General features: G+C 36.0%; 1 protein-coding gene across 11 annotated transcripts in view; it reads left to right on the top strand.

Annotated features, from left to right (window-relative positions):
• LOC127451867 (C-Jun-amino-terminal kinase-interacting protein 4-like) overlaps positions 1–26998 on the top strand; it is a 59270-nt gene that overhangs the window by 5038 nt on the left and 27234 nt on the right. For 6 of the 11 annotated variants that reach the window (XM_051716881.1, XM_051716878.1, XM_051716877.1 and 3 more), the window contains exons 2-10: positions 1120–1240; positions 7328–7398; positions 7509–7600; positions 7817–7967; positions 18628–18711; positions 20676–20835; positions 21605–21698; positions 23450–23571; positions 26068–26079. In XM_051716881.1, the coding sequence (XP_051572841.1) occupies positions 1120–1240; positions 7328–7398; positions 7509–7600; positions 7817–7967; positions 18628–18711; positions 20676–20835; positions 21605–21698; positions 23450–23571; positions 26068–26079 (907 nt within the window). The remainder of the gene's footprint in view (positions 1–1119; positions 1241–7327; positions 7399–7508; positions 7601–7816; positions 7968–18627; positions 18712–20675; positions 20836–21604; positions 21699–23449; positions 23572–26067; positions 26080–26998) is intronic. The other 5 variants (XM_051716880.1, XM_051716875.1, XM_051716883.1 and 2 more) reach the window with 3 other exon arrangements.

Here is a 26998-nt window from a genome sequence, read left to right as displayed (position 1 = left end):
CAAAGAGCACCTACTGGGACTCTTTACAACTATAGAACAAAGTCCTTCCAGCAAGTAGCGCTCCAAATTCTATGTATTTCTTCATATTGTTTATGTGTATGTCACCATTATATCAGTCATTGTCTGATTATTTAGATATTGGCATAGGCAAATGATAAACTCATATCAGTTGACCAGTATCCACATTTCACATTATGGATTTGGTAACACATGTATTTCTACTTGTCAAAAAGTTTGGATACAGTACTTTAAATGGAAAACGCTTTTGCTTTTTATAAGTGTTAAAGGAATAACTCAGCCCAAAAATGAAAATTCAGTCATCATTTACTCATCCTCATGCTATCCCAGATGTGTATGACTTTATTTCTTCTGCAGAACACAAACAAAGATTTTTAGAAGAATATCTCAGCTTGGAAGGTCCATACAATGCAAGTGAATGGTGACCAACATTTGGTCCAAAAATCACATAAAGGTAGCATAAAAGTAATCCATACAACTACTTTCTTCTGAAGTGATCCAGTTTTTGGTGAGAACAGACCAAAATGTTACTAGTTTTTCACTATAACTCTTGACATCAGCAGTCTCCTTGGCAATCATGATTTCAAGCTCGATTACACTTCCTAGTGCCATCTTGTACTCTGCACATGCGTCAAGCACTATGAAGTGTAAACGAGCTTGAAATCGTGATCTTTTATGCTGCCTTTATGTGCTTTTGGAGCTTGAAAGTTTTGGTCACCATTCACCTGCATTGTATGGACCTACCTTGCTGAGATATTCTTCTGAAAATCTTCATTTGTGTTCTGCAGAAGAAAGAAAGTCATACACATCTGGGATGGCATGAGGATGAGTAAATGATGAGAGAATTATCATTTCTGCCGAACTATTCCTTTAAATGATTTCCTCAGTCTATGGAAAGGCATAAGGACATCTGGAATGATTCCTAAAGCTTCAGCTTCACTTTAATCCTGTTCTGGATACCTGGTGGAAGTCAGAAAGTGCCAGAATCTTGCTTTGCTGAGAGTTTGCGTTTAAACTGATTGACTGTATTTGCAATTCTGAGGACAATGTTTTTTATTATGCTATATGTTGAACTGTTCTTTGTGTGATTTTTGTGAGCAGAGGTTCATTGAATTGGAAGATTCTCAGGAACAGGAGAAGAAAGATTTGCAGAATCATCTGGAGAGTTTGGGGTCACATTCCCGTCAACTGGAGCTGAAGATCAAGAACTATGCTGACCAGAGTAAGAACCCCCTGAGTTTTACTCCACATTCACCCCCACAGTCTTCTTCTCCCTTTTTCTCACTAGATTACCAGCTCTTATTAGCTTTTTCTTGCTTAAAGGGATAGTTTACACAAAAATGAAAAGGATGTAATTATTTACTCACCCTCATGTTGATCCAAACCTGTATTACTTTAGGCAAAATTGTCAGTTTCAGTCACAATTTACTTGCATTGTATTAAAAAAGATGCAATGAAAGTGAATGGTGACAGGCTATCAGTACCTAAAATCTCCTTTTGTGAACTAACCCTTTTAATCCTTCTGTTCTGACCAGTCTTAAAACCTTGATGCATTGTATATTCAGTCCATTCTAGACTGTTGTATGACTTCATTTTAGTTGCATTTTATCGAATGAATCTCCTTTCATGTGTTTACCTCAGCAGTCACTGTTTTAGTGTGAAATGGATAAAATCCATAGTTTTTATACTGTAGCTGTTCATGTGACATATTGGTTTACAATGTGCTTCACACAAATACCATAATGGAGTACTGTTTCATCCTCCTTTTCTCAGTCTTAACTCATTCCACTGACTCCATTAGTGGAGTATTGATAATGTACAGCGGCCCATTTGTTGGAAAAATGTGACATTTTCTTTGCCTCCTTCAACATATAACTCTTTGGTTTCATTTGGATTGTGAGTCACTAGTAGTAGATAGGTAGGTGCTATCTTACACTAATAAAGAGTCAATGATTTGCAGGGCCATTTGCTGTCAGTTTGCTGCGGTGTTAACTAGATGAACTAAGATCATAGTCCAACTGTTACAGTTTTAAAACCAGAGGCTCCATCCCAGTAATCTTTGTATATCAGAACAAGTGTCAGTAGTTAGAAAATAAAGAAATGGTCATTGTGAAATTATGAGAATATCAGAGTTTCAGTAAAAACCAAAAACAAACCAGTAAATAGTGTCTGGAATACTTCCTCGCTCTTATTCTGATAATATAATTCCCATTCCTATTTAGATTCATAATAGTCATATAGTTCCAAATCCTTCAGTGAGGATAGACTGTAGGCTGTTACTGTTCCCTAAAATGTGCCAACGACTGGTTGGTGCTGGCTCTGTTTTTTGGCCCGAGGTTTGGCATGGAGTCATTCACATTTAGAGTTCATTCACATTTAGAGATAAAATAAATAGGGTTGATTAGTGGGGATAGGTGCCATTTAGAGCTCAAGGGAAGCATCTTTACTGAAGCATTATGACTTGGATCAACAGAAATATTGTTGGGAATGATCCTGGATCAGAACTATGATATTAACCTTGGTACACTTATCAATAGAGAACCCAGTTTCATCTGTTCGGGTCAAATTCGACCCGAAACATCAAATGTGGAACCCCCAATGTTTTTTTAACACTATAAAATAAGCACATTTTATGCCGTCTTTACAGTAAACTGAAAGATTGTCAAAACATCAAAATATGTAATGCATTGGGGTCTCTGGTGACATCTGTTGGAATAAAAATAACAATTACATGAAATGACAACTATGTCCAGTAGATGACTTGAGTGCTTCATGCATTGGCTGATCTCTATATGCCAATGTTGTAACAAAATTAATTTCGAGATACTATCACAACTTATGCACTGGATATGTATTTAGAAGTTATAAAACGTAATTATTTGTTAAATGTTAGTAGGGCTGTCACGATTACTCGTTTTAATTCGATTACTTGATTAAAAACATTCCTCGATTACAAAATTGCAGAACCGTCAAAAAGATTAGATGGATATGACGGAGTCCAAAGGTCCAAGCATATAACGACAAGAGGTTTCAGCTGTGTGATAGCACTTCACTTTAGACTGGAAAAACAATAACAAAACCTAACGCCACTTAAGCAATGCAACAGAAGTCAAAAAGAAGACATCCTGTTTTCACAGACCCACCGGACAGACACATGCTGTACGATCACTGTGTGCAATTTGTGGTGTTGCGCATCAAGAAGCAAGAGAGAAGTTGAGCTCTTCATTGCCATGTGGGACACACTGAACTCAGCAAAAAAAAAAACACATTGGAATTCACACTAATCCTATTTATCTACACAATTGTTTGCAATATAGGCTTTTATGAAGCAACATAAAATAATGTCATGAAAAAGACATCCGTTGGACTTAAAGTTACACACCTAGTGGCAGATGTACAGACACTTTTTGATCTATAAATCTCACTGAATTCAGACGATCTAAGAAGGTTATTTTTTGCTAATTGTAATTTGTGTTCCGTTCTGGGAAAATTAATAACAGTATGAATGTAAATGCGATCTTCCTCCTCATGTAAATTAGATTTCCTGCACGATTAAGTTTGTAATAGTTCGCAGTGCCCCACTTCTGATAAATATTTTATAGTTTATGGCCTCAACTCAACATTGGAACCCAGAGAACTTTATTTACTTAATAAAGCCACAGGTCTGCTGTCAGGTAAAGCTCAACGTGAACTTGCCATTAAAGCTATACAGCTGCGCGTCTCGCACCCGCAGAGGCAATATAAAACGTTGGCTTACCTGAGAGAGTAACGGCTAGTTTCCACATTCAATATTATTAACAGTGTTTGCTCAAGAAGGAACTGAATGTCTATATGAGTAAAGGCATTTTACATGGTAGGCTACTGTGATCTGTGCAGTGTGCAGCACGCACAACAATGCCAGCAACTGCAGCTCAATGCAAGAGAGTGAAAACATATATCTCTCGATTACTGTAAATATTGTAATCCGTGTTACATGTAAGTGATAGTTTAAAAAACCAGCAACCAAATAAAATGGCTTTTATATCTCCATAAAACAGTTTAGCCATAAATATAACTCATCCTCAATAAACAAGATCAGTGGACAGACATTGTCTCTGAAAAGATAAAATATTTTATGACCTGCTGTTTTCCCATATATGAGTTCTATGAGTTGAAATAGTTAAAGAAAAATTAGATCTTGCATTTAAAAAAAGGTGGGCACACACCTGGAGTAGTCAGTCTCTGTCAGCTGGAATAATACTGTATACATTGTTTTTATATTACAGATCTGCTTTGGGTTTCTGTTGACTTTAGATATTATTTGCATAATTGTTTTGTTGTTATTCAATTGTACATTGCATTAAAACTTAGGCTAATGAACGCATTTTAGGCAAACGTGACTTTACCTCGACAACTTCATGCAATCTGAGAATTTTTCAGATTACTCGATTAATTGTCAGAATAATCATTAGATTACTCGATATCCATAATAATCGATAGTGAAAGCCCTAAACGTCAGCTTTTATTTTTAAGCCACTTGTGTTGAAGAGTGAGATTTTGCAATGATGCCACAATATGCTTACAGTCAAACCTGACCATGGTGTACAGCTCCCACACCTAAGCGTAAACTTTAACACTGGGTTTAGACTAAGACGTTGATACGACCTAGAAATGTGTGTGTGCGTTTGTGTGTTATGCATTGTGGCTGATTGATTTTTATTTGACCAAAAAAAAACAAAAAAACTGCTGTGTTATAGTCTTACCTATTCATTTATTTGTGTTTTCTGCATTGTAGCTGATTGATTTTTATTTGACAAAATTCAAACATATCACTCTGTTATAGTCTCACCCATTTATTTCTTTGTGTGTGTGTGTGTTAGTGTGTTTTGCATTGTGTATGTTTTATGGTCTCACCTCCTTCATTTATGTGTGTGTTTGTTCTGCATTGTGTCTGATTTATAGATTTATATTTGGCAAAAAAAAATAAAAAATTGCTCTGTGTTATAGTCTCATCCATTCATTTCCTATGGCGGGTTAAATCTGATCCGAACAGTATTTGCCATTCAGATAAATAATAATAAAAACATACATGCTCATTTGTTTATTTCTTAGCCAAAATACAACATATACATCGACATATTTGTATTTAGAAAAATTCACCAAATGTACATCCCCAATCTACTTCCGATGTGGATGCAAATATAAAACCTGGTGTTTTTGTCAGTATTTAACTACGGTAAATTGCCTCGCCAATCTTTCGCATATTTAAAAAGAAATATTATGAATCATACCAAAATAATCAAATCAAACAGAACTGTGACCGAATTATAGATTTGAATATGTATTGCATAATTTAGTAAAAAATAGAACTGAACCAGAGCAAATAGTTTCAGTCCTAGTAGTAACTGGTTTAATTACGTTTACATTTACATTTATTCATTTGGCAGACGCTTTTATCCAAAGCGACTTACAAAAGAGGAAAACATAAGCGAATCATCTTAGGAGACAGTGGTATGAAAAGTGCTGTATTACAAAGTATCACTAGCATCAGAATAGTATTCAAAATAGAATAAAGTGCAACAGAATTTGTATTTATTTATTTATTTTTTATTTTTTATAATGACTGGTTAAGTGCGCATGGAAAAGATATGTTTTCAGTCGTTTTTTGAAGACAGAGAGTGAGTCAGCTTCACAGATGGAGTTGGGAAGGTCGTTCCACCAACGTGGTACGATGAAGCTGAAAGTCCAGGAAAGTGTTTTGGTGCCTCTTTGTGTTGGTACAACAAGGCGACGTTCCTTAGCCGACCGCAGGCTTCTAGTGGGCGCGTAGCTCTGCATAAATGATTTTAGGTATGCTGGAGCAGACCCAGTGACTGTTCTGTATGCCAGCATCAGAGCCTTGAATTTGATACGTGCATCAACCGGCAGCCAGTGGAGAGAGACAAGGAGTGGTGTAACATGCGCTCTCTTTGGTTCATTAAAGACCAGGTTACTTTTTCACTCTAGTTTGCAGTAATGTGCCATTCTTTCATTAAAACCTTTCAAATGTAGTGTTTTCTGTGTCTCTGCATAGCCCCACTCCTATTCTGTTGTTCAAAAACATCAGTAGTTCAACTAATTCAGGGACATAAACAGTCTGTTCAGACTGAATGCCTGCTAGAATCACCCTGTACTCGACAAGATGCCCGTGGGTGATAATGACATTAGTCAAGCAACAATACATGCTAATTATGGATGTCTGGTCTGTAATCTAGCACTAATAAATAAATTCTGGCATTAATTAATAGTTTAATGGCAGGATACAAGTCTCTGAGATTTAAAATCAGTTCTACTAGAATGTGAAAATACATAAATAGACAGTAATTTAGTCTCTCTGATGGCTGGATGCATTGAGCAGTTCTTCAGCAGGCTTAGATTTAAACCAGACAGCTTAAAAGTGGATTATGTCTTTGTGTCACCTACTTAATTGAGCTTGTTTAATATCCTCTGTGGACTTTACAGTACTGCAATCATTTTTTCTACAGACATCACTGAATCTGAGCATCAGTTTTGCCCACTCAAACTACTAACTTAAACTGGAAATCTGGTTTCAAGCTAATTTAAAGTGGCACGCTGTCCCAGCATTCTTTAAAAGTGCAGTTTCTAATGAGCAGCAGATCTTCATTGGTCATTTGGGACATTCTAACCTGTGTTACGATGATGACTGGGATAATTAGCCTAATTTTTCTGTCCTCGTTTTGTTCTAGGCCCTTCATCAGAGCTTCTACATTTCATGCTGTGTGTGAGGTGTGATCATTTTGTGTTTACAAAATGCCACATACTAATATTTTGCTTAAAAATATGTTCCGGATACAAGTTAAGCTCAGTTGACAGCACTTGTGGCATAATGTTGATTACCACAAAAATGACTGCAACACGTCCCTTTTTATTTAATAAAAAAGCACAAATCGCGATTTACCGCAAGGCACTTACAATGGAAGTGAATGGGGCCAGATCATAATCATTAAAATGCACATGGTTTCAAAAGCATTACCACAAGACGTAAACATTATACATGTTAACATGATTTTAGTGTGATAGAATCGCTTACTAACCTTATTAGTGTAAAGTTAGATCCAATATTACAACTTTGTTGTCATAACAACGTAACGCAGGTAAGACCTGTAACCTGGTAATGCTTTAATGCCAGTAAATTTCTGATATCAAACCAAAATCATGTTAACATGTTTATGTAAATTTATAGACTGGCTCCATTCACTTTCATTGTACCTTACTTTAACAGCAACTTTCTTTCTTTCTTTCTTTCTTTCTTTCTTTCTTTCTTTCTCAGTAAGTCGATTAGAGGAGCGAGAGGCTGAACTCAAGAGAGAATATAATTCCCTTCACCTGCGTCACACAGAGGTCAGAGAGAGCAAATCCACTATTTGAATCCAATATTCATTGTGTTTACAAACAGCTGCATGTCATACACTTTAATATAAATGAATTTACCTACCTACTTTAACCCATAGATGATCCAAAACTACATGGAACATGTAGAACACATCATGCTGCAGCAGACAGGAGGAGAGACCTCTCACACAGGAACAATGGGCAGAGTTCGGTAAGTATTCAATGGTCCTATTTCACACTCTTTTTCAATTGACTTCAGTGCATTGTGCCTTTGGCTGCATTAGAAGATATTTTGGCCTGCACATTGTTTCCTATTTTATTTTATTTTTTTTAAGTTTAGATTAAATTAGAAGAGGAGAAATTGATGAAAAAAAGAGGGGAGATTATTTGATTGACTGTTTTTTGTTGCGTGTTTCTCATTAAACAGTAAAGAGCGTCCCCTGTCTCTGGGAATCTTCCCCATGTCTGGTGGAGGCAGTTCATTGACGTCTGATGTCCAGGGCAGAGCAGACATTCCTGGGATGGAAGGATGGAGATTTAACCATCTCACTCATCAACGCTCCAACGCCAGCCTCAAGGTAACTGCAGCAACACCACACATCTTTACTTAAAAGAATATTCCGTGTTCAATACAAGTTAAGCTCAATCAACAGCATTTTTTTGCATAATGTCGATTACCACCAAAAATGATTTCAACTTGTCCCTCCTTTTTTTTAATAAAAAATAAAAAAAATCTGGTTACAGTGAGACACTTACAATGGAAGTAAATGTGGCCAATCTGTAAACATTAAGATACTAACTGTTTTAGAAATCTGCTACAATACATGAACATTATGCTTGTTAACATGATTTTAGTGTGATAAAGTCACATACTAACCTTTTCTGTGTAAAGTTATATCCAGTTTCACAACTTCGTTGACATGATGATGTAAAACGTCTGTAAAAATGATGATTTAAACAACTTTACAGCTTGAATAATACATGAGTTTTAACAGATAAATTAATGTAAGTGCTATTATAAAATTATAAACTTCACATTTCTGCCTTTAAACCCTCCAAAAATTGGCCCCATTCACTTGCATTATAAGTGCCTCAATGTAGCCTCGATTTTTGCTTTTTTTAAAGAAAAGGAGGGACGAGTCAAACAAATGCTGTCGATTGAGCTTATCTTGTATTGAAACTGGAATATTTCTTTAAGGTATTTGCTGAGTCTGACCCAAAAGAGATTTGGCTTAAAAAGTTTTTTAAAAGTATTTATTTTTTATAGAATTGAAAAAAAATAAGATTTAGTGTTTTAGAAGCCATCAAAACTATGACAAGAATATAAAGAGTAAGCGTTGGGTGATCCTTCACATTTATGATTGATATAATAGAACTCTCTCTCTCTCTCTCTCTCTCTCTCTCTATATATATATATATATATATATATACAGTACTGTGCAAAAGTTTTAGGCACTTGTGAAAAATGTTGCATAGTGAGGATGTCTTCAAAAATAGTGCCATAAATAGTTTTCATTTATCAATTAACGTCATACAAAGTCCAGTAAACATAAAAAAGCTAAATCAATATTTGGTGTGGCCACCTTTGCCTTTAAAACAGCACCAATTCTCCTAGGTACACCTGGACACAGTTTTTCTTGGTTGTTGGCAGATAGGATGTACCAAGCTTCTTGGAGAATTTGCCACAGTTCTTCTATCTATTTCGGCTGTCTCAATTGCTTCTGTCTTTTCTTGTAAATCCCAGACTGACTCACTATTCAATGGGGGCTCTGTGGAGACCATGCCATCTGTTTCAGGGCTCCCTGTTCTTCTATTCTAATTTTTTCTATTTGCAAAATAAATGTTTGGGAGTCTAAAATGTATATTTCGTATTGACACACTAAAGCTGAAGATATAAATAACCATCTTAAGACAAATGCTTTTGTGAAGCATCTTACAGTATGTGCCTAAGACCTTGACACAGTACTATATATATATATATATATATATATATATATATATATATATATATATATATATATATATAGGTCTATATATACATATATATAGGTTTATATATACATATATATCAGGCATGTGCCGTGAGCTTTGAGATTGGGCAAGCATCAAAGATTTTTCATACACATTATTAAACGCAGTGCACAAAACACATTGTGGGTGAGTGTAATTTCGCGGAAATGCTATTGACGTAAACTGTTGTCTTAGAACCCACCATTTAATGGAAACAACTATGTTACAGTAATATTGCTCAAATCACACAAATTAAAGTCATATCATGTTTATGTCCATTAAATCATATAATGAACCATAGTGCCAGAAGAGCTTGTTTTGACATACAGCAAAAAAAGAAAAAGAAAAGATTGCCAGTTACTAGCAGGCTATAATTTTCGACATCATAGGCCTCACACGTCACTCTTCCCACAGTTCAGAACATCTGGAATGGACAGCGGCAATTAATTAATCTGACCACCAAAGACAACAATCTTAACCTTAATGCACAAGACACATGTAACGTAGACAAGGCAGACTACATCCCTTAATATTTTTTTTAAACAGACACTGCGCCCTAATGTTAGAACTATAAAACAGACAGAGCATAGCACAAGAAGGACATGATTGCCAGATCACCACAATGACCTAGTATCTATGACCTACAGTAGTATCAATAACACAGATTTTTAATAAATATATTTACTTGAACACAAAATCCATGCATCTCTCCTTGCGAATGAACATCTACGTCACTTTGTAGTTGAAGTTTTGATCCTCTCTTTCTCAATTCCATTGAAATCAGGGTTGCAAAATTCTTGTAGGTCGCCGATGCTTACACTATATCTATTTTAGTGCTTAATAACACATTAGTTACGTGAACTTGAACATGTTAACGCAAATCAAAAATCTATCCTACCAGATAGCGTAACTGAAGGAAGGAGCTTTTGATTGGCCTTCTCATTATGGTAAGCATGCTTACCTAGGCCATTTGCAGTATAGGGATGGGCATTTTGGTAATTTTGTCTACTCGAGTACTCAGACTAATTACGCGAGTACTCGAGGAGCAATGACATGTACATAACTGTATATATAAAAACATGTCTGACAAACGTCTTTGGCTGCTACATTGCGTCTTGTTGTGCCAGTGTATCGTCTATTCATTATTATAGGCTGTTATAAAATAATCTGTTACAAAATGTACAAAAGATTGCATAATCAAAATATAATGCATCATATTTTGTCATTATTTGAAGATTCGCTGCCCAACTCAATGAAAGAATGTGCACAATGCACGTCTGTCTGTTCTTCCTTCAGGTTACCGTTAGTAGTCTTAGTAAGTGCACACCAGATTTTTTAGTGACTGTCTGAACCGTCTACTTTCAAATCGCGGTTGGCTTAACAGGAGACGCCATAACCATCGCGTTTTTAGTATGCGTGTTAAGTTGAATTTCAGTTTTGAAGACACTGTATTATGTTCCATTTAGCTGTGCTCTGTCTAGCTGTTTGAAACACTCGCCTGCTGTATATGCGTTGCTTCAGCGCGTTGAATCCATGCCACACACCTGGTGTGTGTGTCCCCAATTGTTCGCCCCAATGCTCCGTATTGTTGTTGCTGTGATGATTCATGAAGCATTCCATTCAACTCAGAGAGTCGGAATTTCCACCTTTCAACTGGGGAAAGTGCATAAAATCTACATAAATCTTCAACTCCCATTTCGTAGAGATGCAGGTGTGTGTTACGTCACGTAAACTTGTCGACACGCAGGGCTGAGATGTTTACAGTCAGTGACAAATCGATCATCGTTTTCATGATCGATCATTGCTGCCATGTCTGAGTACCCGAGTACTTGAGTACTCGTGCCTATCCCTATTGTGGTAGCAGTCGTGATTCAATTTGAATGAATGTACAGTGTTGAATGAAAGGAGACTGTCCTTGCTGCGGACTGAAGCGCGATGACGTGGTGGATTTAATCCACTACATAGTCTATTTCTTTGACGTACTGGATGTTTTTCAATGTGTACGCCCACAGCTACATACACTGATCAGCCACAACATTAAAACCACTGACAGGTGAAGTGAATAACAATTATTATCTCGTTATAATGGCACCTGTCAAGGGGTGGGATATATTAGGCAGTAAATGAACAGTCAGTTCTTGGATTTCATGTGTTGGAAGCAGGAAAATGGGCAAATGTTAGGATCTGAGCGACTTTGACAAGGGTCAAATTGTGACGGCTAGACGACTGGGTCAGAGCTTCTCCAAAACGGCAGGTTTTGTGGGGTGTTCCCGGTATGCAGTGGTTAGTACCTGCTGGCCATGATAGAAAGGTGTCAGAACACACAGTGCATCGCAGCTTGCTGCGTATGGGGCTGCGTTGCTGCAGACCGGTCAGAGTACCCATGCTGATCTCTGTTCACCGCCGAAAGCACCTACAATGGTCACGTGAGCGTCAGAACTGGGCAATGGAGCAATGGAAGAAGGTGGCCTAGTCTGATGAATCACGTATTCTTTTAGAGCATGTGGACGGCCGGATGCGTGTGCTTCATTTACCTGGGGAAGAGATGGCAGCAGGATGCATCCTGGCAGTGTTATGCTCTGGGCAATGTTCTGCTGGGAAACCTTGGGTCCTGGCATTCATGTGGGTGTTACTTTGACACGTACCACCTACCAAAAGATTGTTGCAGACCATGTACTGTACTCCCCTTCATGGCAGCGGTATTCCTTGATGGCAGTGGCCTCTTTCAGCAGGATAATGCGTCCTGCCACACTGCAAAAATTGTTCAGGAATGGTTTGAGGAACATGACAAAGAGTTCAAGGTGTTGACTTGGCCTCCAAGTTCCCCATATCTCAATCAGATTGAGCATCTATGGCAGAGGTGCCCAAACGTTTTCTTACGAAGGGCCAAAAATCAAACTTGATTGAGGGCCTTGGGCCAAAAGAGAACATTGTGTTATAACAAACTCGGGGGTGGTGTGGGGTTGGGGTGTATTCCTACAAATTCTCCACCGAGACAGAGGAGTAGATGATAGCGTTTCTCCAGATTTGGAATGAGGAGCTTATAAAAAAAACTTAGCAACTCCTTCAAGCCAATTTAATAAAACAATGAACATGAGTCAGAGATATGATTCATACACCAAAAGTGGTTAATGTTCTGTAAAATTATTATTGTATCATTAATAACGTTTTATTTAACATCAAGGCTAACACATCCTATTTTTGTTAATGTTATTATTAACTACACTGTATCATTCGATATTTTTAGTGCGGGAGCACGACACCGAACTGATGCGGAGCGAGAGAAGCGGACAGCCCGCCTGTGTTCGTTTATGGCTTGCGGGCATCTGCCACTGACTCGACAACATCTGCACAACGGACGGCACAAAACAAATAATGTTCAGCGAAAATTCAAATGACTAAGGCAATGGATATATTCATTTGGAACTATATCAGATTGCGGGGGTATTTTTTTGCCCAGAGCCCCCGTTAATTTCTGACCCTGGATGGAAATAGGGATGGATATGAGAGATGTAACAGGTGTTTACATGCCTCTCTTCACCATGCAGCTAGTACATTACACAAAGCATTTTAGCTATTTCTGCCTTTCTTGCAAATGTGCTTCATTATGACTAATGAGGGAGCACCAAGATATGAAAGGCCCACTCGCTTGCAATGTTAACAGCTTTGTTGGTTATAAACAGCTAATGGAGTCGCTCGCTTACGGAGATGTGGTATAATGCCATTTGCATGTCGAATTAACAGGTTTAGAAAGGTTTATACATCTGTAACATCTTAAGTTCAGTAACTATGCTACAAAGCGCTTCCCTGCACACGCTCATACTTCTGACACTGCTGACAGCTGCACGAGAGAGAAAGTGAGTTAACAGAGCGGATTTACTCACGCAGCTTCTGGAATTACAGTTTGACACAAATATAAGTTTTTTAATGTGATTTGTTCATATGTATCTATTGGTTTACTAATTCGCAGCTGCACTGTAAAGGGAATAAAAGTGTGCGGGAATTTCCCGCATTATGAACGTGGAAATTGCGGGAATTATTAAAATTGTGCGCAATACCCGCAATCCCGCGCCGAATTTCAGGCTCTGCAAAATGTATTATATTAAAATATTAAAGTTGCCTTGGTTCCCCTCCTTTATGATTTCATTATAAATAAATCTGATAAATCAATGCAATGAAAAGCTGCGTCAATAGCATTTTTTTTTTTTTTACATTTTTTCCACTCTTGTTATAAACGTCAAGGTGGGCCAAATCAAAGGTCATCACGGGCCAACTTTGGCCCGCGGGCCCTAGTTTGGGCATCTCTGATCTATGGGATGACCAACAAGTCCGATCCAAGTCTTGCAACTTACAGGACTTAAAGGATCTGCTGCTAATGTCTTGGTGCCAGATACCACAGGACACCTTCAGAGGACTTGTGGAGTCCATGCCTCGACGGATCAGAGCTGTTTTGGTGGCATGATGGGGACCTACATGATATTAGGCAGGTGGTTTTAATGTTGTGGCTGATCAGTGTATTATATTAGATTCTCTTTACAATACTACGTTACTTAGTGTTGTCAGTACGGGATATAGCCTAGTTTTGTTTGACAGGTTATATTAGCCTAGTGGCTAATTAAAAGTTAGTAGTTTAACTACTGCTGGTAGATTTGTGTCTAAATAAGCATTAATGTTTAATAGATTCATCCATATAATAAATGTTTGTTTCTCTCTGGCAGCCTCAAAGTTTGGTCTTTATTTTAAATACTGAATTTATGCAATGTTTTGTATTTTATCTCTACAAAACTTTGCAGGATACATAAAGATAAATGTTTTCTTCTTTTTCTTCTTGTCATCTCAAGTAAGCCATATTTTATAACAATATAACAATATACTGTATGTGTTGTCCATAATCCACATAACTTTTGTTTTGGAAATAAAAATCTACTAGCCTACACATTTTTTTTTAATTATTATTATTATTTTTTTTTTAATAAGATTTAGAGACTGAAAATATCTATCTGTAACTGTATAATTAATTATTCTCTTGTCTTATAGAGATGTTGTTTCATAGATGTGTAGAAGCAGTCATCGGTGTGTAATTATCATTAATGTATGAATCAAGTAAAGGCTATAGCCTATATTCCTTTGTCCCTCTGAGATATATGTGACAGAGTATAAAAGAAGATTTTAATCCCAAATCAAATTAAAGAAGAAATAGGACTGTATATGTTCTCGAAACTGAATCGAACAAATAAAAAAACATGTAGCCTAATAGTCATAATCAATACCAAACAAATTCACTCCAAATGCTCAGCAACCTCTCATATTCTCTAGAAGACTAAAATCCCAGATGCTCAAAAGTTATTAATACACTATACTATACTGCTAATATATATATAAAAAGTTTAAGGAAATACAATCATTATTGCACTCTCTCACTTTTTTATTTATACATAACGCTACATACTGTACATGCTGAATATAATGTTTGCTTATATTCATCATGATATACATCATGTATATCACAGCTCCGAACGTTTAAAACATGGATTTAATCCACTACATAATGGATGTCCGTGACGTAGTAGATGAAATCTACCACATCATTGTACACTCCGCAGCGAGGTCCTTTTGAATGAAAGGGTGGTAAACAATGCTTTGAATCAGAGAAAGCATAACATAAAGAGCTTATATCTTAGGGTGGCGCCAAAGTGAATAAATGAATAACTGCCTGTGCTGCTCAACTGAGATACAAGATGACAAATTTGAACAAAAATAGTAGTTTATATTAACAATTATATTTAAATATTTCATAGTGTCAGTTTTGTTCTAACCCTTCTGTTAGGTAAACACTGCTTACCCTGCTTATATGGATGCACGTCCCTGATATAAGTAAATAAATAAATAAATAAAATTATATATATACACACACACACACACACACACACACACACACACACACACAGTTGAAGTCAGAAGTTTACATATACTTATGTTAAAGTCATGAAAACTAATTTTTTAACCATTAACCATTAATATGAGCAAACTATAGTTTTGGAAAGTCTTTTAGGACATCTACTTTGTTCATGACACAAGTACGTTTTCCAACAATTGTTTACAGACAGATTGTTTCACTTTTAATTGACTATATCACAATTCTAGTGAGTCAGAAGTTTACATGCACTTAAGTTAACTGTGCCTTTAAGCAGCTTGGAAAATTCCAGAAAATGATGTCAAGCCTTCAGACAATTAGCCAATTAGCTTCTGATAGGAGGTGTACTGAATTGGAGGTTTACCTGTGGATGTATTTTAAGGCCTATCTTCAAACTCAGTGCCTCTTTGCTTGACATCATGGGAAAGAAATCAGCCAAGACCTCAGAAAAAAAGTTGTGGACCTCCACAAATCAGGTCCATCCTTGGGAGCAATTTCCAAACGCTCTAAGGTACCACGTTCATCTGTAAAAACAATAGTACGCAAGTATAAACACCATGGAACTGTGCAGCCATCATACTGCTCAGGAAGGAGACTAATTCTGTCTCCTAGAGATGAACGTAGTTTGGTGTGAAATGTGCAAATCAATCCCAGAACAACAGCAAAGGTCCTTGTGAAGATGCTGGAGGAAACAGGCAGACAAGTATCTATATCCACAGTAAAACGAGTCCTATATCGACATTACCTGAAAGGCTGCTTAGCAAGGAAGAAGCCACTACTCCAAAACCGCCAGACTATAGTTTGCAAGTGCACATGGGGACAAAGATCTTACGTTTTGGAGAAATGTCCTCTGGTCTAATGAAACAAATATGTAACTGTTTGGCCATAATGACCATCATTATGTTTGGAGGAAAAAGGGTTGAGGCTTGCTAGCCGAAGAACACCATCCCAACCGTGAAGCATGAGGGTGGCAGCATCACGTTGTGGGGGTGTTTGCTGCAGGAGGGACTGGTGCACTTCACAAAATAGATGGCATCATGAGGAAAGAAAATTATGTAGATATATTGAAGCAACATCTCAAGACATCAGCCATGAAGTTAAAGCCCAGTCGCAAATGGGTCTTCCAAATTGACAATGACCCCAAACATGCCTCCAAAGTTGTGGCAAAATGGCTTAAGGACAACAAAGTCAAGGTATTGGAGTGGCCATCACAAAGCCCTGACCTCAATCCGAAAGAAAATTTCTGGGCAGAAATGAAAAAGCATGTGCGAGCAAGGAGGCCTACAAACCTGACTCAGTTACACCAGTTCTGTCTGGAGGAATGGGCCAAATTCCAGCAACTTATTGTGAGACGCTTGAGGAAGGCTACCCAAAACGTTTCACCCAAGTTAAACAATTTAAAGGCAATGCTACCAAATACTAACAAAGTGTATGTAAACTTATGAAAGAAATAAAAGCTGAAATAAATCATTCTCTCTACTATTATTCTGACATTTCACATTCTTAATCTTGGTACATTTAAAACAAACATTAAAATATAATCATAAATATATTTACTCGCAAGAATTTGGTTAGTCATCATTTATTTTAATAATTGAAATATTTAAATATATACATGTTAAAATGTTTTTTTTTTGTGGATAGAGTTAAACACATTTTTACAGGAATACTTCTTTGATAAAAGTATATTTGTGCATACTATAAAATCAGTTGACATGTTGTAATTACAAGTAGGGTGTCTTTTTAAATAATATGATCAAATAGGCAGATTTAATTGATATCAAACTTTATTGGCAAGAGAAACTTAAGTGTACATTGCTAATGCATCATTTGACACTATGTATACAGATATAAAACATATTTAATGCTGAAGTTTAATTTGCTGAAGTTTAAAATCTCAAAACAGTTATTATCTCTGGCTGCCATTCAGTCTCTCTCATGCGGTTTTGCTTTTGACAGTGGTTTAGATAATAGTGAGTGAGCGTTTTTGGGCGATGTGAAGAGGTACGGCAGCTTGTCTGTATCTCTCCCATGCCTGGCTCACCACTTGCGGTTGAAGTCTCTATTCTCCATATAGTAAATACGCTCCCATGTTTATTATACCCAGTATATCAGTTTCTGATTGTGAAAAACATTAGTGAAGTTTCAGGAAAAAAAAATGGAGATTGCATTAACTGCATTAATTTTTTAACACGTTTAACAAAAACTATTAATTGCAGAAATTAACGTTAAATTTCTCAGTTCAAATATATATATGATATCTGTTTTTGAAGGTGAAAGCTGTTTTTATTTTTATTTTGGCAAGCTGCACATCATAGATGTTGGCTGGTGAATAGGAAATATGAGAAATATGAGAAAATATGATAAATATTTGGTTGATAGATGTTGGCACATGTTTAGATCATCCATCCTGCCGAATGAATGTTAAATCATCCTGTCTGATCGACAGCGGCAGGAATGTTAGATCCAGTGTCCCACTAGACCTCTCTCCGTCAGAAAATATCCAAATATTAGAGTTTTGTCTGATATCCAAATCCACTCAGCATCAACAGCTTGTTATGTTAACTCTTCTAGCAGCCCAAGAGCTAGACATAAGGATCAGGGAAATATAGCAGAAGGCAGGAGATGAAAAAATTAGCAGAGATTATTAAAAAATATCAGTTCCATCTGTATCCATGCTCAGTCTGACAACAATGTTTATTGTATTATATAAAGAAATAATTTCACAAATAGTTTATTTTAAGGACATTCAATCAAAAACATCATTTAACATCACAGTCATTTCTCTTTATGTGAACTGGTTTGAGGTTCCAATATCCATGTTCACCTCCATTCAGTAGATGCTTTTTAAGTAGTCATTTAATCACAATTTAAAAGGGATAGTTCACCCAAAAATTTACATTCTGGCACTTACTCACCCCTAAGTCATTACAAACTCGAATGACGTCTGTGGAACACAAATGAGATGATAGGCAGAATGTAAGGGATTGAATGTTACCATTCAATGAAAGTAAATGGTGACTGAGGCTGCCATTCTGCCTAACAACTCCTTTTGTGTTCCATGAAAGAAAGAAAGCCATACTGGTTTGGAACAACCTAAAGGGTGAGTAAATGACAACAGAATTTTCATTTTTGGATGAACTGTTCCTTAAGAACACTGTATGGATCAATGTATGTTGCATAAACTGTATTTCTGAGCCCAGCAATGCTGGATCCCAGCTCACAGCACAAACACACAAACACATGTGAACGCTATTGAGTTTTATGTTGTGCCAACGAATAAAATATGCCACATCCCAATTTTCTTGTCCAAGCAGTTGGAGCCGGAGGACACTCCAAAGAAAAGGGAGGGTAAGGATGTTCTGGAAGCTTGGGATTCGCTGCCAAACGACTGCAAGGTAGCCAGGCTCTGTGTCGGCAGACAGTGTGTAGTCCAAATCACTGTTGTGCTCTAATATTCAAAAATTCACAAAGCATTGTTCAGAGTCCGAAGTAGCTGAATGCAACTACAAACATAGAAGTAACAGATTAATAATAAACCGTAAGTAATAATAGAATGTGATAATTTAATCAAATACAAACACAATAAAATCTAGTCAGCCAATATTAAGATTTTGCCGGATATATCTGTAGTTGCATACAGCTAGTTAAAATAGCTTTCACTGCATGCCATTTCAGTTCCACACTGTCTTTGATTTGCTTCATTGTTCTTTTATAATTTATTTAGATTTAAGTTTAGGTTTGATCAAAATTTTAGCTGATAGTGTCACTTATCTTAAGTTTTAACTCATTTAGAATAGTTATAATATAGTTGTTTAGTTTCACCCAGTGTTGGGGAATGTTATTTTTAAGTTACGTGTTACATCATGCATTACTTCTTATAAAAGTTACTATGTTACAGTGTTTTTTCAAAGAAAGTAATGTGTAAATTACTTTTTTATTGTTTTGCAAGGGATAGTTCACCCAAAAATGAAAATCCTCTCATCATTTACTCCCTCATGCCATCCCAGATGTGTGTGACTTTCTTTCTTCTGCAAAACACAAAGATTTTAAGAAGAATATTTCAGCTCTGTAGGTCTTCACAATGCAAGTGAATGATGGCCAGAACTTTGAAGCTCAAAAATGCACATTAAAAGTAATCCATAAGACTCCAGTGGTTAAATCTGTGTCTTCAGAAGCGATACGATAGGAGTGAGTGAGAAACAGATCAGTATTTTAGTCTGTTTTTTTTGTTGTTTTTTTTACTATAAATTCTCCTCCCTGCTCAGTAGTTGGCGATGTGCACGAAAAATGTGAATCGGCAAAAACAAAAGAAGAAGAACGTGGAAGTAAAAGTGGAAATTTAAAGTAGAAAAAGACTTAAATGTTGATCTGTTTCTCACCCACACCTATCATATCACTTCTGAAGACATGGATTTAACCACTGGAGTCTTATGGATTACTTTTATGCTGCCTTTATGTGCTTTTTGGAGCTTCAAAGTTCTGGCCACCATTCACTCACATTGTATGGACCTACAGAGCTGAACTAGTCTACTGAAAATCTTTGCTTGTGTTCAACATCTGGGATGGCATGAGGGTAAGTAAATGATGAGAGACTTTATTTTTGGGTGAACTATCCCTTTAAAATTGTAAGGCAATGTTTTTAGTGGATTGAATATTTTTACAGTGTAAATTAAAAAATGTACATGTTACTTGTTACGTTAAAAAAAAAGTAATGAATATGTAACACATTACTTGTTACATGTTACTCAACATTTGGTTTTAACACATTTTGTTTCTTCTCTAAATCACTGAATTCATTGCAGTTTTGTATTTCCTGCATTCACATTGATGTTTTTAACTTTTTTGCCATTCATTCTAAATGAAATTTGCTTTGTTTAGGGTTTCTTGCATAAATAAAAACTATATGTATCTATGTGTTCATCTGTTTTTTTTTGTGTTTGTTGTTTGTGGTAATCGACCTGCTGGTTATTTGTGTGTCATGTAAACTTTTTTCTTACAGTTGCATCAGTGAGCTGTCAAATCCTCTTTTTTGTTGCTGTTTTGTTTCTCAGTCTCTCTCTTTTTTTGTCTTTTTTTTGTCTTTTTTTTTTTTTTTTTAGTCTGAACAGGCACAGGATTTTGTCTGGTTATTATTTGCCACTAAATTCGTAACCCCTGACCCATTTCATATAAGCTTGTGTATCAGGTGGCTTTGTATACAGCTTGTCTAGTGCTCATTGGTTTGGTTTGTCAAATGTGCTGGGCCGAAGCTAGGAAAATAATCCTTTATGTTTTGATGTATGCTTTCCCTCTTCTGTCCCTGAACTGAATATGTGATTTGAGATGTGATCTCTGACAACTGCGCATTGGATGATTTCAGGATGAGCTGTCTGACCTCAGCCAAGGGGGCTCAAAGTCTATCACGCCAATGTCCACCACGGCCTCGGATCTGGCCCTGGACTCCCACAGAGAGGATGGAGATGGATTCTGGAAGAGCACAGAGGTTCAGGCTGTTCCCGGTTCCAGGAGCGTCTCTGCGGGTTAGTCCCTACATTACTATTAAAGAAATAGCTAAAAACATGTCCATTCCTTGAGCACCACACCACAACCATAAAGGCACTTCCAGTCTCACTTCATATTAAGTGTATTTAACTACTATTTACTGCCATTTTAATACATAAAATACAACCTGTTTATTGTGCAACTACATGCTGTTCGGAACAATTCTCACATGATTCACATTTGCTGCTACTGAGGTTTAGGAGTAGGGATAGGGTTAGGGTTTAGGGTAAGGATTGGGGTAGGGTTAGGTTTAGGGGTAAGGTTAACTGTGTAACTACAGATGTAATTAAATGCAGGTGCATTAAATGCAAGTACAATGCAACAACACATATGTAAATAATAAGTACATTGTATCAAATGCTTAAGTACAAAGTAGTTAAAGACACCTTATATAAAGTGGGTCCGCACTTCCTATTTAAAAAGAAGAATAAAATCTCATTTCTACATAGTAAATGTATTTTATTGTATGTTTTTTTTTCTGCTCTTGCTTGTGTGTAGCTCTAGCTACTATAGGAACTTAACAGTGCGATTCTGCAGAAATGATTGACTTTTTTGTTTGACAAATTGCTTATTTTATTCCCCATTATTAAGTTGCCTTGGATAAAAGCATCTGGTAAATTACTTAAGGCAAAAGTATGACCTTTTGTACTGTGCATCTTAAATGTGACCAGAGCATTTTCAGATGTTATGTGTACATAATATGGCAGCAGACAGATGGATAAGTAATTGTCCATTGTGATTATTAAGGTCTGGGTGATAATGAAGAGAAGTCAGATGTTCAGGCGATTATTGAGTCCACACCAGAGCTGGACATGGATCTCAGTGGATACAAAGGAGCAAGGTAACCAATCAGGGCAATTTAACGAAATGAAAATCAAGCGAACTGCCTAGCTAGACAGTGTTTTTAGGCACAAAGGGGTGTTTAAACATTCAGTTTGAACTTTCAAATGCACCAACATTGTAAAAAGTAATAATCTGCAATAGTTACCTTAACCGCCTGAGACCCGAGCGTGACTGTTGTGTGCACTTTCCGTTTCGCTTTTTGATTTGTAACTATTAGCACCTAATAAACGTGCCAAAGAAAAACAATTTGGTGTCAAAATTGATGTCCGCTTATGTGGACAGCGGGACTAAGTTGTGAACTTCAAGTAATACCAAGCTATAGGAAGTCAGATTTTTTAAATCAAATAGTTTATTATGTGTCCAGGAGTGTTGGTTATTCATGTTTTTGAGACTTAACAGACATTACATCAGAAATTAGCATAATTAATTCTGATTCAAAGTAATGGCCAACCATGTTAAAATAAAATTATACATTATAAATTCTGAATTTATGTACTGATTACCATAGTCCCATGTCTGCCAAACATGCTGAGAGGTCCAATCTTCATCTGCAGTCTGAAACTGAACTTTTTGTCGGGTTTGGTCGGTGAATGCCCTTGGCTGCATAGAGAGATATAGCATGCTCCCTATATAGTGAATGAACTAACCTCCAGTGTGCTGTCTGTCTGCACTGGTCTCAGAAAATGAAGCAAAATGACCCACAGATGTGTTAATGTTGAAATTTATTTAAAATAACTAACATGTTTTGAGGGAATAATGTCCCAAAATCCACATATGTGGGCATGTTTATCAGCACACTTATGCATAAAAAATTCATGCATTTTTTAAAGCGGCATTTCAAACGAAACTAGAGATGCTACTCTTTACACCCAAACAGGCTTCAATGAAAAAATGTAAAGAGGTTTCTTACAAGAGGCACTTTTGTTGGCTCTGGGCCCATAGAAGTGCTTCACGGAAATCGACGTCATGCTGTTGTGTCCCGTGAATCGGTACACCAGAAGTTTAACCCTTAAATAACAGTCTAGAGTGTTGTGAACAGTATTCAGTCGGTTTAAATGAATTTAAATTATGCGTTGCATATAGTGAAACCAAAATACAATATCCACGTATGTGGACGCGGGGTCTCAAGAGTAGTCTTGTTGGTGTAACCGAATGTATTCGGGTTGATTCAGTGATGTTAAATACAATTTTCAATGTTAATTTAAATGTTAGCAAATGAAGCACATTTTTAGGTGACATTTTTTTTTTAAAAGTCTACACTGTAAAAAGTGCAATTTCAAAAACCTGCAATTGTTCTCTCAAGAATCTATTTCTACATTATCGAACCCATAAAAATTACTTTCAGTGGTGTAACCTAATTTGTCAAGTTGATTTGGTCATATTAAATAATATCTTTTGACTTGAATAAAACCAGTTAATTTAGATAGTATCATCACATAAAGCACATTTTTTTAAATTACCTGACAAAACACTTTTGTATGATGCATATAAATGCTGTCTAGGTAGGCAGCTCACTAGGTTTTGAAACAGACCCATAAAGACTACACCGTATGAGTTTGCATGGACTGTCTCAATTGAACTATTTTCAGAAACACTCCTTTCATCATATGACACACATGATTTGACAGAATAATCAATGATCAGTGTTACTCTTTCAAATCAAACAATAAAGACAAGACTAAAATTGTGATTCTATGCTAGAATATTTTTGAAGAATGAACTTTACATGTTGTTTATGATGTATTGAAGTACTCCGACCCGAGGTATTGAGAACATGGCGTTTGACCGGAACACAGAATCTCTGTTTGAAGAGGTGTCGTCAGCGGGCTCGGGTTTGATTGGAGATGTAGACGAGGGAGCAGATCTGTTGGGTATGTGTTTTACTGTTAGTGCTGTTTATTCTCACATGTTACAAAGAAAAACATGTTACACAAACATGTTACATATTCACTATGTTAACTGAGGTGGTGGAAATGGTCAATAACCGATTAATCGACCGAAAGTTTTTAAAATCGATTTATAAAATGTAAAAAAAAAAAAAATCTTAATCTTTCCTTACTATGAAGGGCAAAAACAGAGGCTACAAAAGTCCAAAATGAAAAAAATATGCATTGAAGTGAGGATAAAAATATGGATAAATATTGTCAATGATGAAAGATTTAGATACAGTAAATCCCCACGAGGTATCAGTGATAATTTTTTTATTTCACCTCAAGAGGCTTCTGTTATATTACAGAACCATGCTGTAAAATTCTCCAGCGCCGGCCACTAATAATAAAAATAATAATAAAAGAATAAATAAAAATAATAATAAAAAACTAAAAATAATAATTGATTGTTTCAAAAAAGCAACTATCGGCACCGATTAATCGTTAAAACGATCGATCGGTTGGTCGACTTCTATTATTCACGTATCACATCGTCATAGAAGGAACTCTCATAGTATGAAATATTTTTAAGGGAAAGAGAAAAATATATATCTTAAAACTTATGTATTTCTTTTTTGTAGTAGAATTTGTTTGAATTTTTAATAGTTGTATAAGCAGTTTTTCAGAATTAACTGCATGTATTAAAAGCACATATTTTAATCAAGCAAGGTCAACATGACCAAAAATATAGTGAATGTCAATTAGTGCTGAAACGATTAGTCGATGTTATCGTCAACGTCGACAATAAAAAAAATTGCCGACAAAAATGTGTCGTTAGATCTTATTTAACGTAACATGAGATAATTTGAAACTCGAACGATGCCGTGCAAGAGCAGCACTGCAGCTGATTGAGAAAAAAATATAGCTTACAGTCCAAATACACCAGACTTTCCAAACAGCCTACAGATCGCAAAGTATGAGTTAATTCTATTGAAAAAATACTAAATAAGTAAATACAGAAGCAGTGTCATCGTGAAACAAAGTGGAGCCGGATCTGGCATTCCGCTTAAGCAAAACTTGCATGTCAGATTGTGTACAAAAGAAACACACAGGCATTATATCTTTAATGCATCCTTTATTATAGTTCAAATAATAAAGAAGCGGGTTATGTAAATAAACAAACTCAGAAACTGGCATTTTTCTGTGCGTTCAGCACTGCTTCTATGAGTCGTGTGAAGTGACACAATCTAAGGGGGAGAGATTGAAACTGCACCCGGCTGATGCACACTCTGGCGTGGGAAATCCCTTACGAGCATATGCTGCGGCTAGATTATAACGTGATGACTCGTGACGTATTGAATCATAATATACTGTTTCACGTGTGTATCTTATCGTGAAGAAAACCTGTGATACGCTACTCTTAAGAAGAGAGAGTTTGTTTTCTGTGAGTTAAAGATGGATCAAAGTGAACAAAAAAGTGTAGTCTTAGCCCATTACACACTGCAGCAAAATATGATTTTGATTAGTTTGGCTTGTTTTCCAAAATATACAATGAATACAATATTTAAATAAATATCTAAAAATCCTTAACAAGACACATTCAACTGAGAAGCAGCGTGTAAGATATTTAGACTTGCTTTCAGAGAATAAATCTTGAATATAAGTATATTTTTTCTTTACTGTACTGGCAGAAGTATGAACAAGTGAAAAAATACACTTATATACGAAATACACTATTCAAAATACATTCTAGCAAGTCTAAATATCTTATATGCTGCTTCTCAAGTAAATGTATCTTGTTTTAAGGATTTTTAGACAATTTTAAATGGAAAACAAGACTCTTGATATCAGTTTGATTTTTAAGCAGTGAATTTTTGACGGAATTAAACCAAAAAAAGTTTTTTTCCTTTTAATTCAGTGAATGTCATTTAGAGGTATTTTTAAAAGATGACTTTGTCCTCTTTATTGTTAATAAGCATGTTTAATACAACTTTTTAAGTCGAGGCACAAGCTGAAGCTAATGAATAATTGTTGGAATATTCGCCCAAATAGTCGAATAATCGTTCTAATAATCGTTAGATTAATCGATTATCAAAATAATAATTATTTGCAGCCCTAATGTCAATAATACATTTGGCAGTTAGGTGATTTCATGTTGTGACAATAAAATATGAACAAGTTTGGAACCTTTGGGAAAAGGATAGTTTTCACTTATTTCACTTTTACTATATTTTAAGATTGGTTTAATTACTTCGATTTTGTCCTTCAGTATATCAGTATATCCCGATGAAGATACATTTAACCTTACAGATGATATATAAAGAAACAGCTCAATAATTACCATCAAATGTGTGTTATGTGTGATTTTTTTTTTTTTTTTTTTTTTCTTAATAAGATGATCTGTGTGTTGGCACAGTCCCATTATTTTCTGTTTTGCATGTAAAACTGACCCAGATTTCTCTCTCCCTGCCCCTGTTCTGCTGTTCTTCCTCTAACCAGTGGAGTACTCCGGTGTGTATGACGGCCTTCCTTCATTATCTCTTCCTGTCTTAATGTTAGAGGTGCAAAATATACTGGTTACCATTTTGGTGTCAGCCAATATTAGCATTTCTTTATTATCAGCATTAAATAGACTAAATAAGTCTAAATAGGCAGATTTACAAAACAGAATCACAGGGCCTATTTATTTATTTATTTATTTTGCCAATTCAACATTCAATCAAAAGTCTTTTTCTTTGCCAAGTTGTGAAAACACTAAACAATTATTTATCATTTTTACCATATATTGTCTTTTTAATACCTAATGATTGTGAAACTATAGATTGAAAAATTAGCATGAAAGCTGTTTTATTATTAGAAGTCAGATGAAATAACATTTTCATGTAAAAATCATGCAAATAAAATTAATAAATAAATTATTGTCAGCTATGTGGATATTGGCCAAAATACAGTGTATTGTTGCATTTCTACTTAAAGGGATAGTTCACCCAAAAATGAAAATTCAGTCATTGTTTACTCACCCCTGTGTTGTTATAACCCCATATGACTTTCTTTCTTTTTCTTAACACAAAGGGAGAAATTGTGAAATATATTGTTCTCAGTGATGTCATACAATGGCAGTTTATGGTGACCACCTCTTCAAGCTTCAAAAGAATGCAAAAGTATAATTCAGAAGTCTAATAAATTATTCCATGAGAATGCTGCACACAAAACAGAGAACAGGTCTTAATAAACATGTCTGAAGAGTTTGTAGTCGAAGAACTGATGCATTTCTATGCCCAGCCTTATTTCTTTGAGAGTTTTTGGACCGGTGCCAGTTCATAGTGGACGGAGTTACCCATGTGATGCTGAAAATAGAAAACAAGTGATTGATTGAATGTACCGTCGCTTGTCACTGCTGGTTAGGACAAAAACTCTGATTAACATAGGA

Source organism: Myxocyprinus asiaticus, chromosome 14 (genome assembly GCF_019703515.2).
Source record: "Myxocyprinus asiaticus isolate MX2 ecotype Aquarium Trade chromosome 14, UBuf_Myxa_2, whole genome shotgun sequence".
Taxonomy (NCBI): Eukaryota; Metazoa; Chordata; class Actinopteri; order Cypriniformes; family Catostomidae; genus Myxocyprinus; species Myxocyprinus asiaticus.
This window is presented reverse-complemented; position numbering and strand designations above follow the sequence as displayed.